This window comes from Microchirus variegatus (genome assembly GCF_963457635.1).
Source record: "Microchirus variegatus genome assembly, chromosome: 9".
NCBI lineage: Eukaryota > Metazoa > Chordata > Actinopteri > Pleuronectiformes > Soleidae > Microchirus > Microchirus variegatus.
In genome coordinates this window covers 7,688,972-7,707,923 of record NC_139810.1, presented here as the reverse complement: position 1 = coordinate 7,707,923, position 18,952 = coordinate 7,688,972, and the positions used below count along the sequence as shown (strand labels likewise).

The window sequence follows — 18,952 nt, the reverse complement described above, 5'->3', positions numbered from 1 at the left end:
TGGTGTTCGATGAAGGCGTTGGGACGACTCCATAGTCCAGGTTTTTATTTAAAGTTGTTTCTTACACTGAACTCAAATCTGTCGACAGGAAACAAAACCGTTTGACGTTCCTTATTACACTTAAAGGGACGAGACGTTTTTTTCAACAACAAAAAAGAAAAAAAAAAAAGACATGACGACCAAATGTGGTGTTAAGTGAATTTTTAATAATGTACAGTTTTTGGTGACTTTAAATTTGTTCCTTTATATTTTTAGGACCAATTCATCATTTTTAAGAGCAGGTATTACAAGACTCTGTTGTACTAAGGTGATGTAACATGTGTGCATCTGTAGAATGTACTGTGAGTTGAATAAAAACCACACCTAGTAGAGAGGATTTGCTCCCATCTTTGCTTCTTCTCTGTAATTCCCTCTCGTTCATGTTTGAACAAGCGCTAGGTGACGTCTATTTGTTCTGTTATTGTGAACTCAGCCTCAACAAAAAAAAAATCAATACATTAACATTTCAGGATATAAATGTTACATCGACCTGAAATAAAAACGGTGACATCTTCTAGTTCCTTGTAGATATCTGTAAAAGAAAGCTTACCGCTCTCCTGTGAACGCTGAGAATATTTATTTTTCTGCACAGCGCTGACACAAAGGGAACATGGAAGCAGGCCAATAATCACTTTATAAATAACAAAAAAAAACACACACCCACAGGTGGCCAGAGGAGGTCGTCGTACCCTACACCAGAACTGTCAGTGACGGCGAAGCGTAGCTTCTTTCAAAAAAAATACAAAGCCAGTTGTGTGAGAGTCAGTGAGCCATCGCTTCAAATACTCCGATTATTTATAGGATCTTAAAAGTTAGGAACAAAATCAAGCATGCGTTCACTTTTGTTCATCATCTGACTGAATTAGCAGATTATTACAAATGGAGGACGACTCCTCTCATCCGGGGACTACGGTGGCCTTCACGTACTTCACTTCCACTTCAAAATGCAAAATGCATGCTCTGGCTACAGGTTGCCGTAGAAACGAAGCAATGCAAGATGTTACCTCAACAAAGCAATGTGGTTGTTGTTTGTTTGCCTTAGTTACAAAGGTTTATTTTAAGGCTACATTAACTAAATATGTTTTATAGTGATTATACACTTATATAAATATACTTATGGTTAGTATATTCAAGTTCTGAATCAACCTGTAATTGCAGTGAGTATAGAAATGAAATGTTTGTGTATATATATATGTATACATTTGCCACACACGTTAAATTGTCGCCTCTGCTTTACCTGTTGTGTTTATGGTGCTGCAGTTGTGTCACGTTTAAAGGGAGACCAGGCAGATCTGGTGAAGTGTGTTTGGGAAAGGGCCTCTGCGGCTCCCTGGAGAGTCCTGTCTGTGGCACATGCTGCTGGATGCTGCTGCCATCACTCCCAGCTGCTCCACAGTGGGACGTCAAAGAAGTCAAGTATGCAACACACACACACATGCACACTCTCCATGTACACACACGTCAAAAGAAAAACAACAGCAATGTAAATATGTGCTCAAAATGATGTTTTTTAAAAAGTGTGTCCTGTGTCTCCTGATGCTCGTCTCCCTTTGCCCTTTATGTCACGCTCGAAGCCCTTAGCTGGCACTTTGTGTGAGTGAGTGTGTGTGTGTGTGTGTGAAATAGTGTCAGTGTCAGCACTCTGAATGGAGGGGGCTGAAAACTCCTCACACCAGCGGGTTCCAGTTCAAACCCACACACCCCGCCTCCTCTGCCAGTCCCGGTCCACACAGTTGTGGCTTAGCCCTACAAAAGGAGGGATAACAGTTGCCACAGTTGCCGTGCAGAAGAGGAGGGGGTGGCGTAATCCACGGTATAATGGGGTACCCGCCGTCCCGACCGACCGGTTCATTCTGGACCTGCTCTGAGCAGCGTCAGGGCCCCGTAGATCCAGTCTGAACTCACAAACATCGCTTTAAAAAGAAAAGAGCTGTCAAAGCTCGGCATATTGAGTTAACTATAAAAACCAGAATAGCAGAATAGAAACTCATCCTCTCAGTTTTACCTGTCCCCGGCACCAAGGTCTGTGCTTTGATATCACACAGTGAAAATGGGGACGCGTGCACAGATGCAGCATCACAATAGGCTCTATGGCAACAGCATCATGAAAGAGTTTGTACCCATGGCGACGAGAGCGAGCGGTACCTCACAAGTAGTTTTTTTTTTTGCGGAGGCTGGGACGACGACGACGCATCGTGTGACAAAGTGCTTTGGGCAGAGTGTTATGAAAACACAGCAGGCAGAGTTCTGCTGTCGTCTTCACCCCCTCTGATATTTATCTTCTTTATACTTGACCTGATGTGTGTTCATCACAAAGACAAGAAAAGTCACGTTTAAACGTAGCGTTCAAGGACAGAATTTCATATTTCGTTGATGCGTCATCTCAAAGCTATGTGGTCTGTTCTTGTTGCCCTGGTCTCTTAAAGGTGCATTTTGTAATAAATGTAAAGCAACTGGCCATAAAATCCTCCTAATATGTCACAGAGACTCAGGAATAATGTTCATATAACAAACTGAACTCACCAACAACAACATTACAGACAAAATATTTACATAAAAAAAAAAATATTTTACAGACTGCAAATCATGTTTATGTTTTGAAATCATGTTTTGGCATGTGGCGCCACCTACCGCCGTCTACCAATCATTGCAGTCAGTAGAGTCTCACGGGTTCCCAGTTACGTCAGAAAACGAAACCTAAAAGACCTTGGTATTTTGAATTTGAATGTAGTAACCGTTTTTGGCCACATTCTTACATATGGCACTTTTAAATATGATGAGTCATGGGTGACAACAGTACACTTTCATTTTGACTTTATTTAACCAGGAACTCCCTTGAGTTTGAAATTCACCATAACAAATGATTATACAACAGAACAAACCAAAAGACCGCCCTTAGCCTAGCTTATAAATAGCAGTTGCACTATTCAGTCAAGGTTATTCCATGACCAGGGAGAAGCACATAGGAGAAGGCCGCTCTACCAAGTTCAGAGAAAATATTAAAGGAATACTCCACTAATTTGGATTTAGCTTTGTATTACTAGAATAGGGCTAGCATCTTTGAAAATTAGTGCTTCCCAACCTCAGTTTCCCCTGAGTTATGAGAAATATCTTCATTCTTCTTTTTTTTTTTACTACGTGGCCCTGTTAAGCCTAACTGTTAGCAAAGATGGTGGTTAGCAAAGGCAATGTTTACATTCTAGGAATGAGGACCCGTCCCCCTACGGGTGGCTCTAAAAAGTGTGGGATTAACATTGCAGTGGGAACATAACAAAAAAAATGAGGATGTTTCTCGACCTAGGGGAAACTGAGGTTGGGAAACATAGTTTTTCAAAAATGTGAGCCCTATTCTTTTTTGTTATTTAACTTGTTTTTTAAAAATTGACTCTTCAATAAACATGGCAATGCACAACCAGTGTGCGAATACAAACACGGCAATGAATAAGTCAACATTTTATGCTAGCCCTATTCTAGTAATACAACGCTAAATGCAAATTGGTGAAGTATTCGTTAACGAACCCATGAAAAGCAGCCAGACACAGGTATGTCCAATCGCTCTCTGAACTTGTCCCTGATTGGTCAAAGTCTCCTGTGACTCTCTCTAATGTCCTGTGGTCTCATTGGTCAAATCTTCCCGTCATGCTACAGGTGCAGTTGTGAGGATTTATAAACAGAGGTGAAGTATTAACGCGCTTCCATTATGTCAGCTATCTAACTAGCCAGCTATCGAGCTGTCTATCTAGCTAGATAGAGAGATAGAGAGATAGATAGAGAGGTAGAATCTAGCTTGCTAGATAGATAGATGGATAGATAGATAGTTGGATACTTTATTGATTTACTTTTATTAGACTACTATAGACTCTATTTAAAGTATAGTTGAGATGAAATTATTTTTCATTGGCGGAAATTGAAAGTAAAATGAACATGGACCACCATGTTTTTACAATAGCCCACAATGGACAAACTACACTAGCACACGATTTAAAAACAGAGGTGAAGTCTTAACACGATTCAGTGAAGGTGAACCGATGTCTTGGTAAACTTTGGTTTGATTTCTCCGTTTATCGTTTATCTCTGCTTCAAAGTGGATAAATGCAAAGTATTTGTATTTGTATTTGTGAACATGCTTAGTATAGCGGAGTAAAAAACAAAAAAGCATGCAATCTCCCGCTAATTAGCCACTCCCTCTCAACCATCACCACAACCATAACTAACAATCAATGGCCTAATAATCAGGATTAATGATCAGAACGGCTCCTAAGTCCTGCGTACTCTATCTTTAATTACTTGATAATAGAAGGGAAAAAAAGATAAAGAATATCACAAACCATTGTTTACACACACACAAAAATCTGTCCTTTGTCGACCTCTGTTTCTTGATCTGTGACACGCTGATTGTTGTTTGTGTGTTTGTAATCGGCCTGAGCTGCAAATCAATGACCTTCCTGGCATTAATGAAGTCGTGTGAGTGTTTTACACAGATTTTTACACGTAGACAGGTTGTGTGTTAGATGTCTGAGCTCACAGATCCACTATGTCGGCGTACAAATGCCAGAAAATGACATTTAACTTTAACACCGTACAGTAAATGACCTTGTGCTTTTCACTGTGATCGACTGATTTCAGTCATTCTCCCTGAAGTGATTTTTTAAGCCAGCTTTGTATTGGAGCTCCCTTAAGTGGCCACAATCACTTCAGTCTGACGATAAGTGAGAGAGGCTGCTTTTTTTTTTTTTTTTTGGCCCGAGGATGGATTCAAATTGCTCAAGGTCGGCAGAAAACTGTTCGGAGGACAATTTGGAGCGAGGGTGGAGTAGTGCACACAATGCTGGAAGAAGTATTCTTTCAAGAGAGTGGAAGAGGCTAAAGTTTTTGTGCAGGGAAGACTTGAGAGGAGGAGGAGGAGGAGGAGGAGGCTGCTCCTCTCATCAAAGGACCTCTCAGTCTCTACAAGTTAATGAGGGATGTAGCAGAGACCCTGAAGCCCTCAGACCCCGACAGCTGCACACAGGACGACGACGGAGATACAGACAGAAAAACCTGACACCTGAGGACAAGGTTTATACGAGATGACGTGGCGTGAGGTAAGAAACTTACTTAATTCTCAGTATTTCTATACGTGTGACCTGAGTGTGAAAATCAAATTTTAAATCATTTATATGATAATTTCTCTAAAATTTTATCACCATTTGTTTTTGCCAGGAAGCCTTTGAGAAATAAGAACTTTATTAGTATTATTTACTAGGTTTGATGGTTACGGCGTGTTCTCGCCTGTTGATGATATAATAATTTGTGATGTGTTGAAATACATAGAATTTATCTATTTTTTATAGCACTTTTATTGCATCTTACATCAATAAACACATAATATAACATATATAATAATATATATGGTGACTGTTATATAATTTAAAAATCACAGTGATATAGCGTATTCATAGGTTTAATGATTTGACACACACACACGCACACGCACACGCACACGCACACGCACACGCACACAGTTCTCGGGACTAAATATAGGCTAATTTGTTTGTGTCCCTTTTTTTTTTCCCTGACAAGTTACGGAGTCGGCAGTTCTGGCGAGCCGTGCTGGCAGAGCTGCTTGGCACCCTGGTGTTAGTGAGTACCGTGCTGGGCTCCTCCATGCCGGGCCCTGGAGAGGCCCCCGTGGGAACCCTGTACCCAGCTGTGGCCGTGGGGGTGGTGATTGTTGCACTGGGACACTGTTTTGGAGAAATAAGTGGAGCACAGGTGAAGGAGCACACTGAACTTGATAGTTCAGGTTTAGTCAGTGTGGTTTTTGTAAAGTACTGACACACAAGCCTCTTTCACAGTAAAATTAAACACGGCTGGGATTTTTAAGTACAACACCACCATGGCCCTTAGTGATAAAGTTACAGTTGTTACTAGATAGTAGATATATATGTATATATACTGTAGATATTGATGCTAATGTAGGTCCAGTTCTAATATTAGTAACACTCGTACGACTGAGCACAATATGCTTTTTAAAAGAACGCTATAAAATTTTTATGTATTACATTATATATTCTACAAATACTAATTCATTTTTAAAGCTGTCTATCTAGCTAGCCAGCTATCTAGCGATAGATAGATAGATAGATAGATAGATAGATAGATAGATAGATAGATAGATAGATAGATAGATAGATAGATAGATAGATAGATAGATAGATAGATAGATAGAATCTAGCTCTGTAGCTCGCAAGCTAGCTAGCTAGATAGATATAGATATATACTTTATTGGTATACTTGTACTATTAGACTACTATACTATAGACTCTTTTTAACGTACAGTTACGATTAAATTATTTTGGCGGAAATTGAAATTAAAATGAACATGGACCATCATGTTTTTACAGTAGCCCACAATGGACAAACTACACTAATCTTTTGAGTGAGGTGAGGTATATTTAGGTGCAACTCCTTCATTTTTTTCTGTCAAAAACAGAGCAGAAGACAAAAAAAATTACAGTGTCTTATATCCAGTGATGCTGATGAGAGCAGAAGCTGAGAAATATTGCATGTTTTTGTTATTTGAGGGGTGAATGCTGTCTGGTGAAAAACAATTTTAAACACAGGATTAAAGTTTGGTTTTTTTTGACCAGAGGGAATGTGGTAATAATAGTAAATGCTGACTTTGACACGCACGCCCACAGTGTGGCGTCATCACGGAGAACCAGCGTAAGACGTGGACGTTCATCCTCATTGAAAATATCTCTGTTACCAAGGACACAAAAAGCTGATTTTAGCCACACAACAAAAAAGTTCACCAGATAAAATCTACATCTGCTTAAATCCAGTAAATATTTTATGATACTGTATGTTCACTGCTTTATTTCACTGTTACCACAGCTTCTTCCACTTCATTTAATCCAATCACTAAAGTCATATACAGTTAAGCAGATTAACTGTATATATTAGATTAGTATTTGTTGGGGGTTAAAATTTTTCCTTCAGTTTTCCATTTGTCCTCCTTCTGGAAACAATGTTTGTGTTTTTCTGCTGATGTGGAAAAGTCAACATTTATTACATGCCAGTACCTAATAAACCCAGACTTCAACACATGGACTATCCCTTATCCAAGTAACAATACCACAAAGTAAAATAAGGATTGTAAGTTTTAAAGGTGCCATATGTATGAATGTGGCCAAAAACTGTTACTACATTCAAATTCAAAATACAGAGGTCTTTTAGGTTTCGTTTTTCGAAAAACTCATTTTTGACCTCACCCTAATTGTCTGTTTTTTTCTTTACTATAATACAACTCTGATATCAGACACATGAGATAAGAAATCAGTATGCGCTGATGTTTTGGATCAAGGATCTCATAATGTTCAAATCCTAATAAACGTGATTAGTAATTGAATCTGTGTTTGTGCTCTGTGGTCAGGTGAACCCCACGGTGACTCTGTCTCTGTTGGCCACTCGGAAGGTGGATCTCCTCAAGGCCCTTTTTTACGTGGCCGTGCAGTGTTTAGGTTCCTCTTTAGCAGCCGGCGCTCTGTACCTGGCCCTGCCACTGAAAACCACTGCAGACCACTTCGTCAACAGGGTCAGTTCTCATCATGTTGTTATGTTATGTTTTTGTGATAAACCTGACTTTCCCTCCTCATCCTCATCCTCATCCTCATCCTCTTTTTCATCACCAGGTGCCTATGGAGTCGAATGCAGCCCAGGCTCTGGGCATCGAGGTTCTGTGCGCTTTCCAGATGGTGTTCACCATCTTCTCAGTGGAAGACCAACGACGAAGGGAGTGCACGGAGCCAGGGAACTTAGCCATCGGATTAGCTCACACTGCTTCAGTGTTGTTAGGGGTAAGATGAGCTTTAGGTAGTAGAAGGTTGTGGGGTTGTGTTGCTGAACCATCTGTTCATCCATCATTATTTATTCATTCATTTATTCATTTTGAACATGCAATGCATACAAAAGACAAAAGTAGTCCATATTTCATGTTCATGACACTCGAAAGGGATTAGGCAGAAGTAAGAATACATATAATATATAATTAATCTTACCTGTTGATTTTTGGAATGATATATTTTCTCTCTTTTGGACCCCTATCTATATTATATTATATTGTGTTATATTATACTGTGGGCCCACAGTTGGTGTAGTGGTTAGCACTCTTCGGACAACTTCGGAACAAGGGGTTCTGCAAGGAGTTTGCATGTTCTCCCCGCGTGTGCGTGGGTTTTCTCCGGGTTCTCCGGCTTCCTCCCACAGTCCAAAAACATGCGATATGGGGATTCGGTGAATTGGTCACTCTAAATTAACCATAGGTGTGAGTGAATGGTTGTTTGTCTCTATGTGGCCCTGTGATGGACTGGCGAACTGTCCAGGGTGTACCCCGCCTATCGCCCAATGTCTGCTGAGATAGGCACAGCACCCCCCGTGACCCTCTGGTGGAGGAAAAAGCGGTAGATAATGGAAGGATATTATACTGTATTATGTTATGATATTATATTATATAAAAATCAGAAGTGTAGAAGGATATTCACAGCTGCTATATTAATAAATTGTTGTCTATATTATATTATTAACATTTTACAAATGTAGAGGACCAGTCGCAGTTCAATAGCAACTGCCTAAGTTTTCATATACAGTTTATTTTTCACCTATACATATTCTTGTACCTTTTAAAAAGGACCTTCTTATATTTCCTTGTACAAACTGGATTACGTTTGGTTTATTCCCACATTTCGCTTGCTCAATAATTTAACGCCACAGACTGAAATACAAAAGCTCTTTCTTTCATTCTGTGCATATTCTGTAAATCTTTAAATGGAATTGTCCCCTTTAGATTGTAGCCCTCCTCTATTTCTATATATAATAATTGAATAAGTGTGTTCGTATAAACGGACATGATGGATGATTCTGATGGGATGTATTTAGGATCCAATATTCAAGTTAATCCCCCTTGGGCTGAATCTACATGATTATGACTGTGTATGTGCTGTTTTGTTGTATCAGGGCCGGTTCTCTGGTGCGTGTATGAATCCTGCACGTGCTCTGGGTCCTGCCATCATCACTGGATTTTGGGAAAACCACTGGGTGAGAGAAAAGTCTCTGTTCAGTGCTGTTGTTTTAGTAATAATATCACCAAATATGAACTAACCAAATATAAACGTTCACATAAAAACAGGTCTTTATCTACACATATTTCATATATTATGACATTCTAATCTTGTTTTTCACTTGCAGGTGTTTTGGCTCGGACCCGTGCTCGGCGGCGTCCTGGCCGGAGTGTCCCACGAGTTCTTCTTCGCGCGCAGCGCTTCCCGCCAGAAGCTGGTGGCGTGTCTGACCTGCAAGGACATCGAGATCGTGGAGACGGCCAGCATGACGGGCTCGTCGCTGTCCACGGTCACGCAGAACGCCATGAGAGCCAAACAGGCCAACAAACAAGACAACAACTGAGGACACACAAAACACATAGGATCACACACCCTCTCTGCAACGAGTCTGGTTAGGGAACAGTTAAAGGTGCATTATGTAATAAATCTAAAGCAACTGGCCATAAAATCCTCCAAATTTGTCACAGAGACTCAGGAATAATGTTCATATAATAAACTGAACTCACCAACAACAAAAGTACAGCCAAAATATTTGCATTAAAAAAAAATATTTTGCAGACTGCAAATCATATTTATGTTTTGAAATCATGGTGGCGTTTTTACCCCAAAAATAGTGCGTTGGGGCTCGGAAAACGCTGGTTCTGTGTGGATAAAAAAAAGCAGATATGATAGCTGTTAGAAAATAGAGCTATTTATAACATTCTATGTCACCAGACAGCAGCTTTGGGGTTACAGTTTTCTTAAAGGGACAGTTTTGCTTTTTTGTTTAAAGGTGAGTTAATCATGCAAGATCAGTGCGTTACATACAGTAGACAGTATTTTATTTGTAATTTGTCATTTATTTTAATTTGTAAAGGTTTGCCAATTCATTTAATAAAGAAAGAAGCCCAGCCTTGTTAAAAAAAAAGTAACTTTTACTCTTACTTTTTTACTTTAACGAGTACATGTTTATGTTTAATTTAGTAGAATATTTCAGTACTCTTTCCACCTGTGACAATATGCCGTATACACCCAACTTCTATATATAATACACCCCTTCAAAAAATACATGGATCATTCTGTAAAATCTATTTATATTCAATAACAAATCATTCTTATGTTTCAGGCTGATGCATCATTTTCTTAATGTAAGTACAGGCAACAATAATCAATGAAAAGGAAGGACTATCAAGTGACAGTACATGATTAGAATGTGAAATATGTCCCATATAGTGAATTAGCAGCTGCCCTCGTTCATTAGATCACTGCTAATTTTCAGTCCATTGAAACTCGAGCAAAAACATCCTTAAGATGAATAATTTTTTCAGTGCGGAGGCTGCATTTTGAGTTGGCTGAATGAGACCTTTGAGGTCTCAACGGTCTTTCATTAGGGAGCAGCCAATATTGTTGAGACTTCGCATTGTTACTTTAATATTTGCACGTCATTAGAATATATTACGGAGGCTCCTTTAAAATCCCGCTAGAAAAAAAAAAAACACCCTCGTGTTCCTGATTTTCTGCCTGTGAATGCTTTGAAATGCTAAACAGGTTCTCACTCTGCACTCCAGTCTTTCAATGATGTCCTCAATCAGTCCAACGTCTCTCTCATCATGTTAGTGTCCGTCTCTTCTGTGAGAGCTTCTGTTCTCTAACAATGGAGCTTCATACCTCTGTAATGGCTCTACAGCCTTATTTGGAATGAGCTTTGTGATTTAAAATGGACTGTATGAGTGTGTGTGTGTGTGTGTCACAGACAATACTTGTTTTCATGAAACCTTTATGTGTGCGTCCTTTTGAAAATGTGTTTTTTAAAGGCTGAGTTCACTCACTCGCTAAAAACAAACCACGCATTAATGTCTTGTGCGATGTTGTTAGAGAAATGTTATTATTCTGTCGCTGTCAGTGCATCAACACTACGAGGTGTAGTTTGTGAAGTGACTCAAGCTGAAAGTAACGTCGGCATTTTGCCACATTTAGACCAATTTTTGTTCATTTATACAAATATATGTATGTATTTAGATTTAATTATTTAATATTATTAAATAGTTAAATCTAAAAATTAAATGTTACACCTTAATGTTAAATATTAAATCTAAATATTACATTTAAATCTAAATATATAATTTGAATCTAAATATTAACTTCAAATCTAAATGTGAAATATAAATCTACATTTTAAATCTAAATTTAAATAAACATATTAACAATACATATAAATATAAAATGTAACTCTAAATATTAAAATCTAAATGTTAAATCAAAATTTAAATTTAAATATTAACAATAAATATAAATATAAAATTTAATCGAAATCGAAATGTGAAATATAAATCCATATTTGAAATCTAAATTTAAATATAAATATAACATTTAAATCTAAATATTAAATTCAAATCTAAATGTGAAATATAAATATAAATTTTAAATCAAAATTTGAATATAAATTTTAACCTAAATATAAATGTTGAATGTTAAATCTATATATACATGTTAAATATAAATGCTAAATTGAAATCTAAATGTTAAATATACATTTTGAATGTAAACCTAAATGTTAAACATAAATACTAAATTTAAATATAAATGTTAAATATAAATGTTTGAGGTGAAACTAAATATTTAGCTAATATGCAAATTCACACGCCAGGTAACCTGACATATCAAAATAAAAGCCTGAGATGGTCAGACTGTGTTTATAGACAATATAGACGATAATATAATATAATATGTAATATTTAGATTTAAGTATTTAATATATTTATAAATTGACAAATATTGGTCACACTTTTTTAAACATAATTTGGCAAAATGTTGACGTTATTTTCATCTTGAGCCACTTTACAACCAACACCTCATAGACTCAGCACACAGTTCTAATAGAGTCTGAAATGTATTGTGTTTTCTTTTCGCTCTCTTTGATTTTGTGAATTCATTTGGATTTACTGACCTTTTACAATAAACATTTCAAGGGATAGTTCAGTTTTCTTTTTAAATGTGGTTGTATGATGTACTGTGTGAACAACTATTGAGTTCATCCTCACTGAAAACAGACGAAACTGACTTGAGCCGCTGAACAAAAGAAATCTGTACATTATTAGAGAATCTTTTGAGAATGTTCATTTTCCCTATGAGATTTTGTGCAGGAGGAGTGAGCGGTGACAAAAACGCCACAAACTTCAGTTTCCTCCTGATAAAAGGCCATCTGATGGTGAGATAAAGCAACACACACACACAGTGCAGTCAGCATGTGTCAGCCACACTTGAAAAATCCTGAACTACAACTTTAACAGAATAAACACACTGTAAATGTTGTGTATTGAAGGTGAAACAATAAAACTGTGCTAGAACTCACTATCTCTGATGTCAGTGTAATTTGAATACGACACACACACACACACACACACACACACACACACACACACACACACACACACACACACACACACACACACACACACACACACACACACACACACACACACACACACACACACACACACACACACACACACACACACACACACACACACAGTACTCTGTCACTGCACCAGTGTTGCCAGCATTTTGCATTGTGTGTGTTCTTTCTAACATGTATAAAAGGGAGTTAAAACGCCGAGCTCAGCATTTCGCTTTCATCATCACCCCCACCTCGCTCTGCAGCGAAGCCTCTCGACTGGTCATTGTGTCGCATCCCTGTCGCTGCCACTACTGCACTACTCTCCCTCTAACACACACACACACACACACACACACACAGACACACCCACACACGTTTGTGCAGCAGTTGTAGTGAGGACACCATAAGCCTCTTAACCTCACCTTAACCATCACAACTAAGTGCCTAACCCTAACTTAAACCCAATTCTAACCCTATAACAACCAGGTATTAAGCCTGAAAAAAGCGCTGACAGAATGTTCTTTTTACATTGTTCATTTTTGTGTCTCCACCACATGGCGCTGGACGCTCAGCTGTGAGGCAACATCAAATTCAGGGTTTCCTGCCATCACAGGCCTCGCTGACCCCTGACCCCTGGCTTTTTTTTTTTACCCTTTCTCCCCTTAAACACAACAGCACTTCATAGCTTTAGCATTTAGCGTTGCAGTTTAGCGCGTTGTAGCCTCTGGTGCTTCAGTGTCATTTCTCTCTCTCGTCTTCATACGTTCATGCGTCGCGCGCATGCACATGTTTGGCTGCAGACAAAGGTTTCACAGGGTCAGGCCTTTCAGTGTATGGGTCAGTTCAGGAGCTGTTAGCTTTGGCCACTTCCGTCCGGGGCCCCCAACTGCATGTGTGTGTGTGTGTGTGTGTGTGTGTGTGTGTGTGTGTGTGTGTGTGTGTGTGTGTGTGTGTGTGTGTGTGTGTGTACTTGTATTTGTTAGCTCTTTAGGACCATGGGTCCTCATGGAGACCAAAACCTGGTCCTAATGAGAGAGAACTGGTTAAGTTTACACATTAACTGGTTATGGTTAAGGTTAGGGATCGTGGTGGACGTCTGTTTGTCTGTCCGTGTCCCCTGAATGTGACAGTTATGATACGTCAAGAGATGATATTATTAGCCCCAAAGGCGACTTTGTCCTCTCGGCTGCAGCTGCTCTTCGCTGTGGCTGTTCCTCCTGATTTCTCCCCTCCCACTGATTATGCTGCACAAAGCTACCTGTTGCTTCTTATTTCTTGTTTTTCCCACTCTCTCTCGTTCCTTCTTTATACGTTCGTCCACTCAGATGCTCTAGCTGTTGGCTGATGACAGAGGGTTGAGTTCAGTTTGTTTAATTTAGTTTAGACGTCCACCACTGCTGTCCCCCCCCCCCCCTCTACCCTTGGCCTGACAGGGGGGGATTATGATGTCACGCTGGGCCCCTGGGGGCTATTATAAAGCCTGAGTCTGGCCCTCTCCCCTCCGTCAGAGAGGCTTAAACGTTCACCGGACACTCTATCAAACCCCTCCGTTTCTTTTTTTTCTGTTAGAAAAATAACCCTGCAGCATTGATGACCGCCTCCTCTTGACAAACCTGAGGTTTCCATCCACGCTCCACGTTCTCTTACCTATGTCTTTGGGACAGGTGGACAGAGGTGGCAGTTTTTCTTGGTAAAGACCTGTTCGCTGGATTCTGAAATCCTGTTTTTCTAAAAGGGGCGAAGAGGTTTAGATTTAGCATTTCCAGACTCTATTGATTTATTTTTTTTATAACTTTGGTGGAGAGCCTCAAGTAAACAGTCAACATGTGGGAATTCCGCTCTATGAATTTTTGGCGGGCGGTCTTCGCCGAATTCTTTGGGACCATGTTCTTTGTATTCTTTGGCATGGGCGCCGCCCTACGCTGGACCACGGGTCCTCATCATGTCCTCCATGTGGCCCTTTGCTTCGGGTTAGCAGCCGCCACCCTCATCCAGTCCATTGGCCACATCAGCGGCGGCCACATCAACCCTGCCGTGACCTTCGCCTACCTGATCGGCTCGCAGATGTCTCTTTTCCGCGCCATTTTCTACATTGCCGCCCAGTGCTTGGGCGCCTTAGCCGGGGCTGCTGTGCTGTATGGGGTCACGCCCTCCAACATGAGGGGCAACATGTCCATGAACATGGTAAGGATGTGTGTCGAATTAAGTTTGGCCAAAGTGATTCGTCGGGTAAACCAAAGTAAAACATGTATCTTCATTCCACCTCCAGCTGCAGCCTGGCATCAGCCTGGGAATGGCCACCACAGTGGAGGTTTTCCTCACCATGCAGCTGGTGGTGTGCGTCTTTGCCGTGACTGACGAGAGAAGAAACGGACGCCTGGGATCTGCTGCCCTCTCCATCGGCTTTGCCGTCACCGTTGGACATCTCATGGGGGTGAATATTATGTAGAAAACCAGTCATAAAATCCACAGTTTGTTTTCACTGATGCACCAAACTGACGAGTGCTTCATGTTTCAGATGTACTACACCGGCGCTGGAATGAACCCCGCTCGCTCCTTCGCTCCTGCTATGCTCTTCAGGAACTTCGTCAACCACTGGGTAAGACCTGACGCCAATTCAGCTTTCACTGATCCCTCTCTGAGAGAATTATTACTTGTGACTCATGAGTGTCTGTTGTTTTGTCGGCAGGTGTACTGGGTCGGGCCTATGATAGGCGGCGCCATGGGCGCCCTCCTGTACGATTTCATGCTGTTCCCACGCATGAGGGGTTTGTCCGAGCGCCTGGCAATGCTGAAGGGCAACCGAACCCCCGAGAGCGAGACCCAGCAGGACACCCGCGGCGAGCCCATCGAGCTCAAGACGCAATCCCTATGAACCTGCCCCTGTCCTCTGCTCCAACTGATGCTGATGCTGCGGAACAAGGGACAAGGCCCTGAGCAACCACCTCAACCCACCCACACTCCATCACACAAAGACTAACCCAAAAAAATACTAACACGATTCTCCCAGTGACACACACACATGTTCATAACCTTCAACCCCAACACACAGCGAGACCCTCTGTATTCTCAACTGGACATTTTCAATAAGAACCTGAAGCTTCTTTGGTTTAATCTCCTCCACCAACACCACCACCCACCTGCTTTCTCCATCCATCCAGGCCTTCGTTGATTGAGGAAACCCTGAAAACCAGCACGGGGGGAGACCAGGTGCAAGATGAGGGTAAGAGGGCATAGGTGGAGTAGAAGGGTGGAGATTGGGGTCAACACTCATGGGCTTTGTGGTCGTTTCAGGTTGGTTAGACCAGTGAAGATGGACATGCTTTTCATTACACATCTGAATTTATCTCCATTTTAGTTTATTTTCTTTTACTTTAGGCTCATTTTGTTTTCTGCACTTCAGACAAAAGACGTGGGAGTATGATGCCATTAGATTTGAGCAGGGTTTCACTTTTTTTTTTTTTTTTTTTTTTTCAATAACTACCTTTTATCTGTGGGTTTGTGAGTGTGTGTGTGAAAGAGAGAGAGAGTGTGTGTGAGAGTGAGTGAGTGAATGTGGCCTGTATGTGCGAGTGTTTTTGCAAGTGTGTGTGTGTGTGATCAATTGCAGATACAGAACTTTTTATTTTGTTTTCATTACCGCTCTCCTGTTTCGCTCCAGTCACCGTGTTCATCTTGTCACCCGTTTTTAAAGAAAAACACACAATCATCGCTCCTTCCCTCACCGTGGTTTTCGCTATGATATCCATTTTTACACAAACCATCTGCTTCTTCTTTTTTTTCCGTTTTGAGCAAACGTTGTACCCCAGGCTTTGATAATAGTGGGTTCTGTTGAACGGAGATCAGCTGTGCAAGCGTTTTTATTGAGTCTCCTTTCACAATTTGATCCTCACCTGGAGCACAAGGCGTTTCAATAAAATTTAAAAACAAGCTTTTGGGCTCAGTTTCTCTCTGTGTTTGTGTGGAGAAAAAATCGTGAGCCGCAATGAGCGAGTTTGGCCAGAAGATGGCGAAAAAAGCACACGGCACTCACACACAGAAACCTCAGGGAATTGTGGGTAAAAATGAGAATAGTGTTGTAATTATATGACATTAGCCTCAAGAATTTAGGAAGATGTAGTTGAGGGAGTGCCACAGAGTCCCACACCCGCACCCAAGACTATTGCTCATGTCTGATAAGACGCATGGTTTTAAAACTGACATGCACTTTTATCTCCTGCCTGCGTCTGTTTGCATGACACCACCTTCAGAGCAGTGACATAACAATGGCGATAATAAACATTTCATACATTCGTATATTATAAACAAATCCCTTTAAAGGGTCACAAGCAAATGAGGGAAACCTTCGTTTTCCATGAAGCCACATCCAGCTTTGCATTTGTCTAACTAACAAATACAACAGCATTTGGACGACTGCTGAGTTGAAACGCATTGACTTTTGAATTATTTTTCTTTTTTCTAAGATCACATGGACAGTCATTCATGTGAATTTTGAATTATAACTTCAGTGTCCTCTTCTTTTTGGACATGTTTTCCTATTGCAAAGAGTTATGTCTTCAGTAGGAATGAATTAGCTTCAAGGCTGACAGAGGGCGAGGTTGGATTTGGTCTCAATAACAAAAACAGTATAACAATTAACATTTTTTCTCCAATTCTATATCTACAACTGTTACATATATTTATTTTAAAAAATGTCTGGGAGAGATCAGAGTTTGATGAAAATGTTTAAAACACACCGTAAATATGAAGCTACAGCCAGCAGCGGTTAGCTAACTGGGTTAGCTAACATGTCATGGGACCGTATCTATGTTCCCCGGGTCCTATGTTCCCCGGGTCCTATGTTCCCCGGGTCCTATGTTCCCCGGGTCCTATGTTCCCCGGGTCCTATGTTCCCCGCTATGTACCCTAATCCTAACCCTACCCTTTTTCAAAAAAAGGGTCCTATGTTCCCCTGTCACATACAAAGTGGACCTTTTTTGGGAAAAACGGGGAACATAGGACCCGGGGAACATGTGTATGTCTCTTACTTAAGCTTACAAACAAAAGACTCACTGCTGCTGGTTGTAGCTTAATTTTTAATAGTATTTCCCAAAATGCTGACAAATTCCCCAAAGTCCATCAGTGTAATGTATATTTTAGTGAGATAAGTAAAGGGCTTTGACTTCAGTGACTCTCCAGTCTGCCATTTAACAACACTCAGAAAGAAATACACATTTTTATTTTTATTTTGCATAGTTTTGATGTATGGCTTATTTCTTTCTTTCTTTCTTTCTTTCTTTCTTTCTTTCTTTCTTTCTTTCTTTCTTTCTTTCTTTCTTTCTTTCTTTCTTTCTTTCTTTTTTTTTTTTTGAATGTCTGACTTCTACGATGGTGCCACAGCACCGAGAGACTCCGGTATTATCACTAAAACATTTGTCTTTATTCTGCAACATGGGAAACAAAAAACAAAGGACAAAGCAGAGACTCAGGCCAGTACAATGGGCTGGAAAAAAGAAGTGTGTGTGTGTACTCTGTCACAACTGACTCAGACACTCGCACTCGTTCAGACACAACGACATCTAGACAAAATTGACTTGATATGTAACGGACAGCTATGTAATTTGAATATCATCAAATTAGAGATGGAAAATATCCTCAAAAGTGACGAAAAGATGACTTTTACCATGAGTGATCTTCCAGCAGTGGCAATATTAAAAAAAAACAAAAAAACAATACACCAGTGCTGTTAATCTTAGTCATATTTGTCCTTTATCGTCATAATTGCATATTCTGTTTTGACTTAACTTAACTTTAGTGGCTAAAAAGAACAAAAAGGAGGAGTCTAATAAACTTGTTGTTCCTCTGAGATGAGAGAGACTAGGAAAAATGACAAAATTAAATAAGTATGGAGAGAGAGGGAGCGAGAGAGGGAGGTCTAAGGCCATAGACAAAAACATAACCTTGATGAGGAGGTAACTAGACCCGTGTTTCTGTTTTTGAAAAAGGATCTGGCTCCCAGCTTGGCTATAATCCAGCATTCAGCGCAGAACCTTTGGAGAAACTGCAGCTGCAGCGTCGCAGCGAGCAGACGCACTACTCATTGTCTTTAGCCACACGTGTGCACGCGGTGAGGCTGCGTCCACAGGGTCAACGGGACAAGAGAGGTCATATCAGTCCAGTCCCTGACTTCTACCATTTATGAAAAAAAACATTCACTGACGAAACAACAGAGCATTAATTTTAATAATAATATTATATATATATATATATAAAAAAGGAATAAGAACAGGAATGAGAGATGTTTCTAAAAAAAGCCCTTTGATTACATCACAGCCACTTCCTGGTTCTCCAGTCTCATCCCGATGACAACACAGCTCGACAGTCACGCTGTTTTTGAATCATCACTTCCTTTTTTTTTTTTGCTTTTTCCTCCTCTGCAGCTCCGGCGCAGAGCTGC

General features: G+C 40.3%; 2 protein-coding genes across 2 annotated transcripts; both read left to right on the top strand.

The window, feature by feature from the left end:
* Positions 1-5,108: 5,108 nt before the first annotated feature.
* Positions 5,109-9,483, top strand: LOC310932423 (aquaporin AQPAe.a; the record flags this gene model as incomplete). Its single annotated transcript, XM_083895741.1, has 6 exons — positions 5,109-5,123; positions 5,602-5,793; positions 7,457-7,618; positions 7,716-7,880; positions 9,037-9,117; positions 9,268-9,483. 6 exons carry the CDS (start codon positions 5,109-5,111, stop codon positions 9,481-9,483), a joined length of 831 nt encoding a protein of 276 aa, XP_083751867.1.
* A 4,857-nt stretch (positions 9,484-14,340) lies between these two features.
* Positions 14,341-15,391, top strand: LOC310931866 (lens fiber major intrinsic protein-like; the record flags this gene model as incomplete). The annotated part of the gene is made up of 4 exons (XM_083895104.1): positions 14,341-14,700; positions 14,786-14,950; positions 15,035-15,115; positions 15,206-15,391. 4 exons carry the CDS (start codon positions 14,341-14,343, stop codon positions 15,389-15,391), a joined length of 792 nt encoding a protein of 263 aa, XP_083751230.1.
* Positions 15,392-18,952: the final 3,561 nt, after the last annotated feature.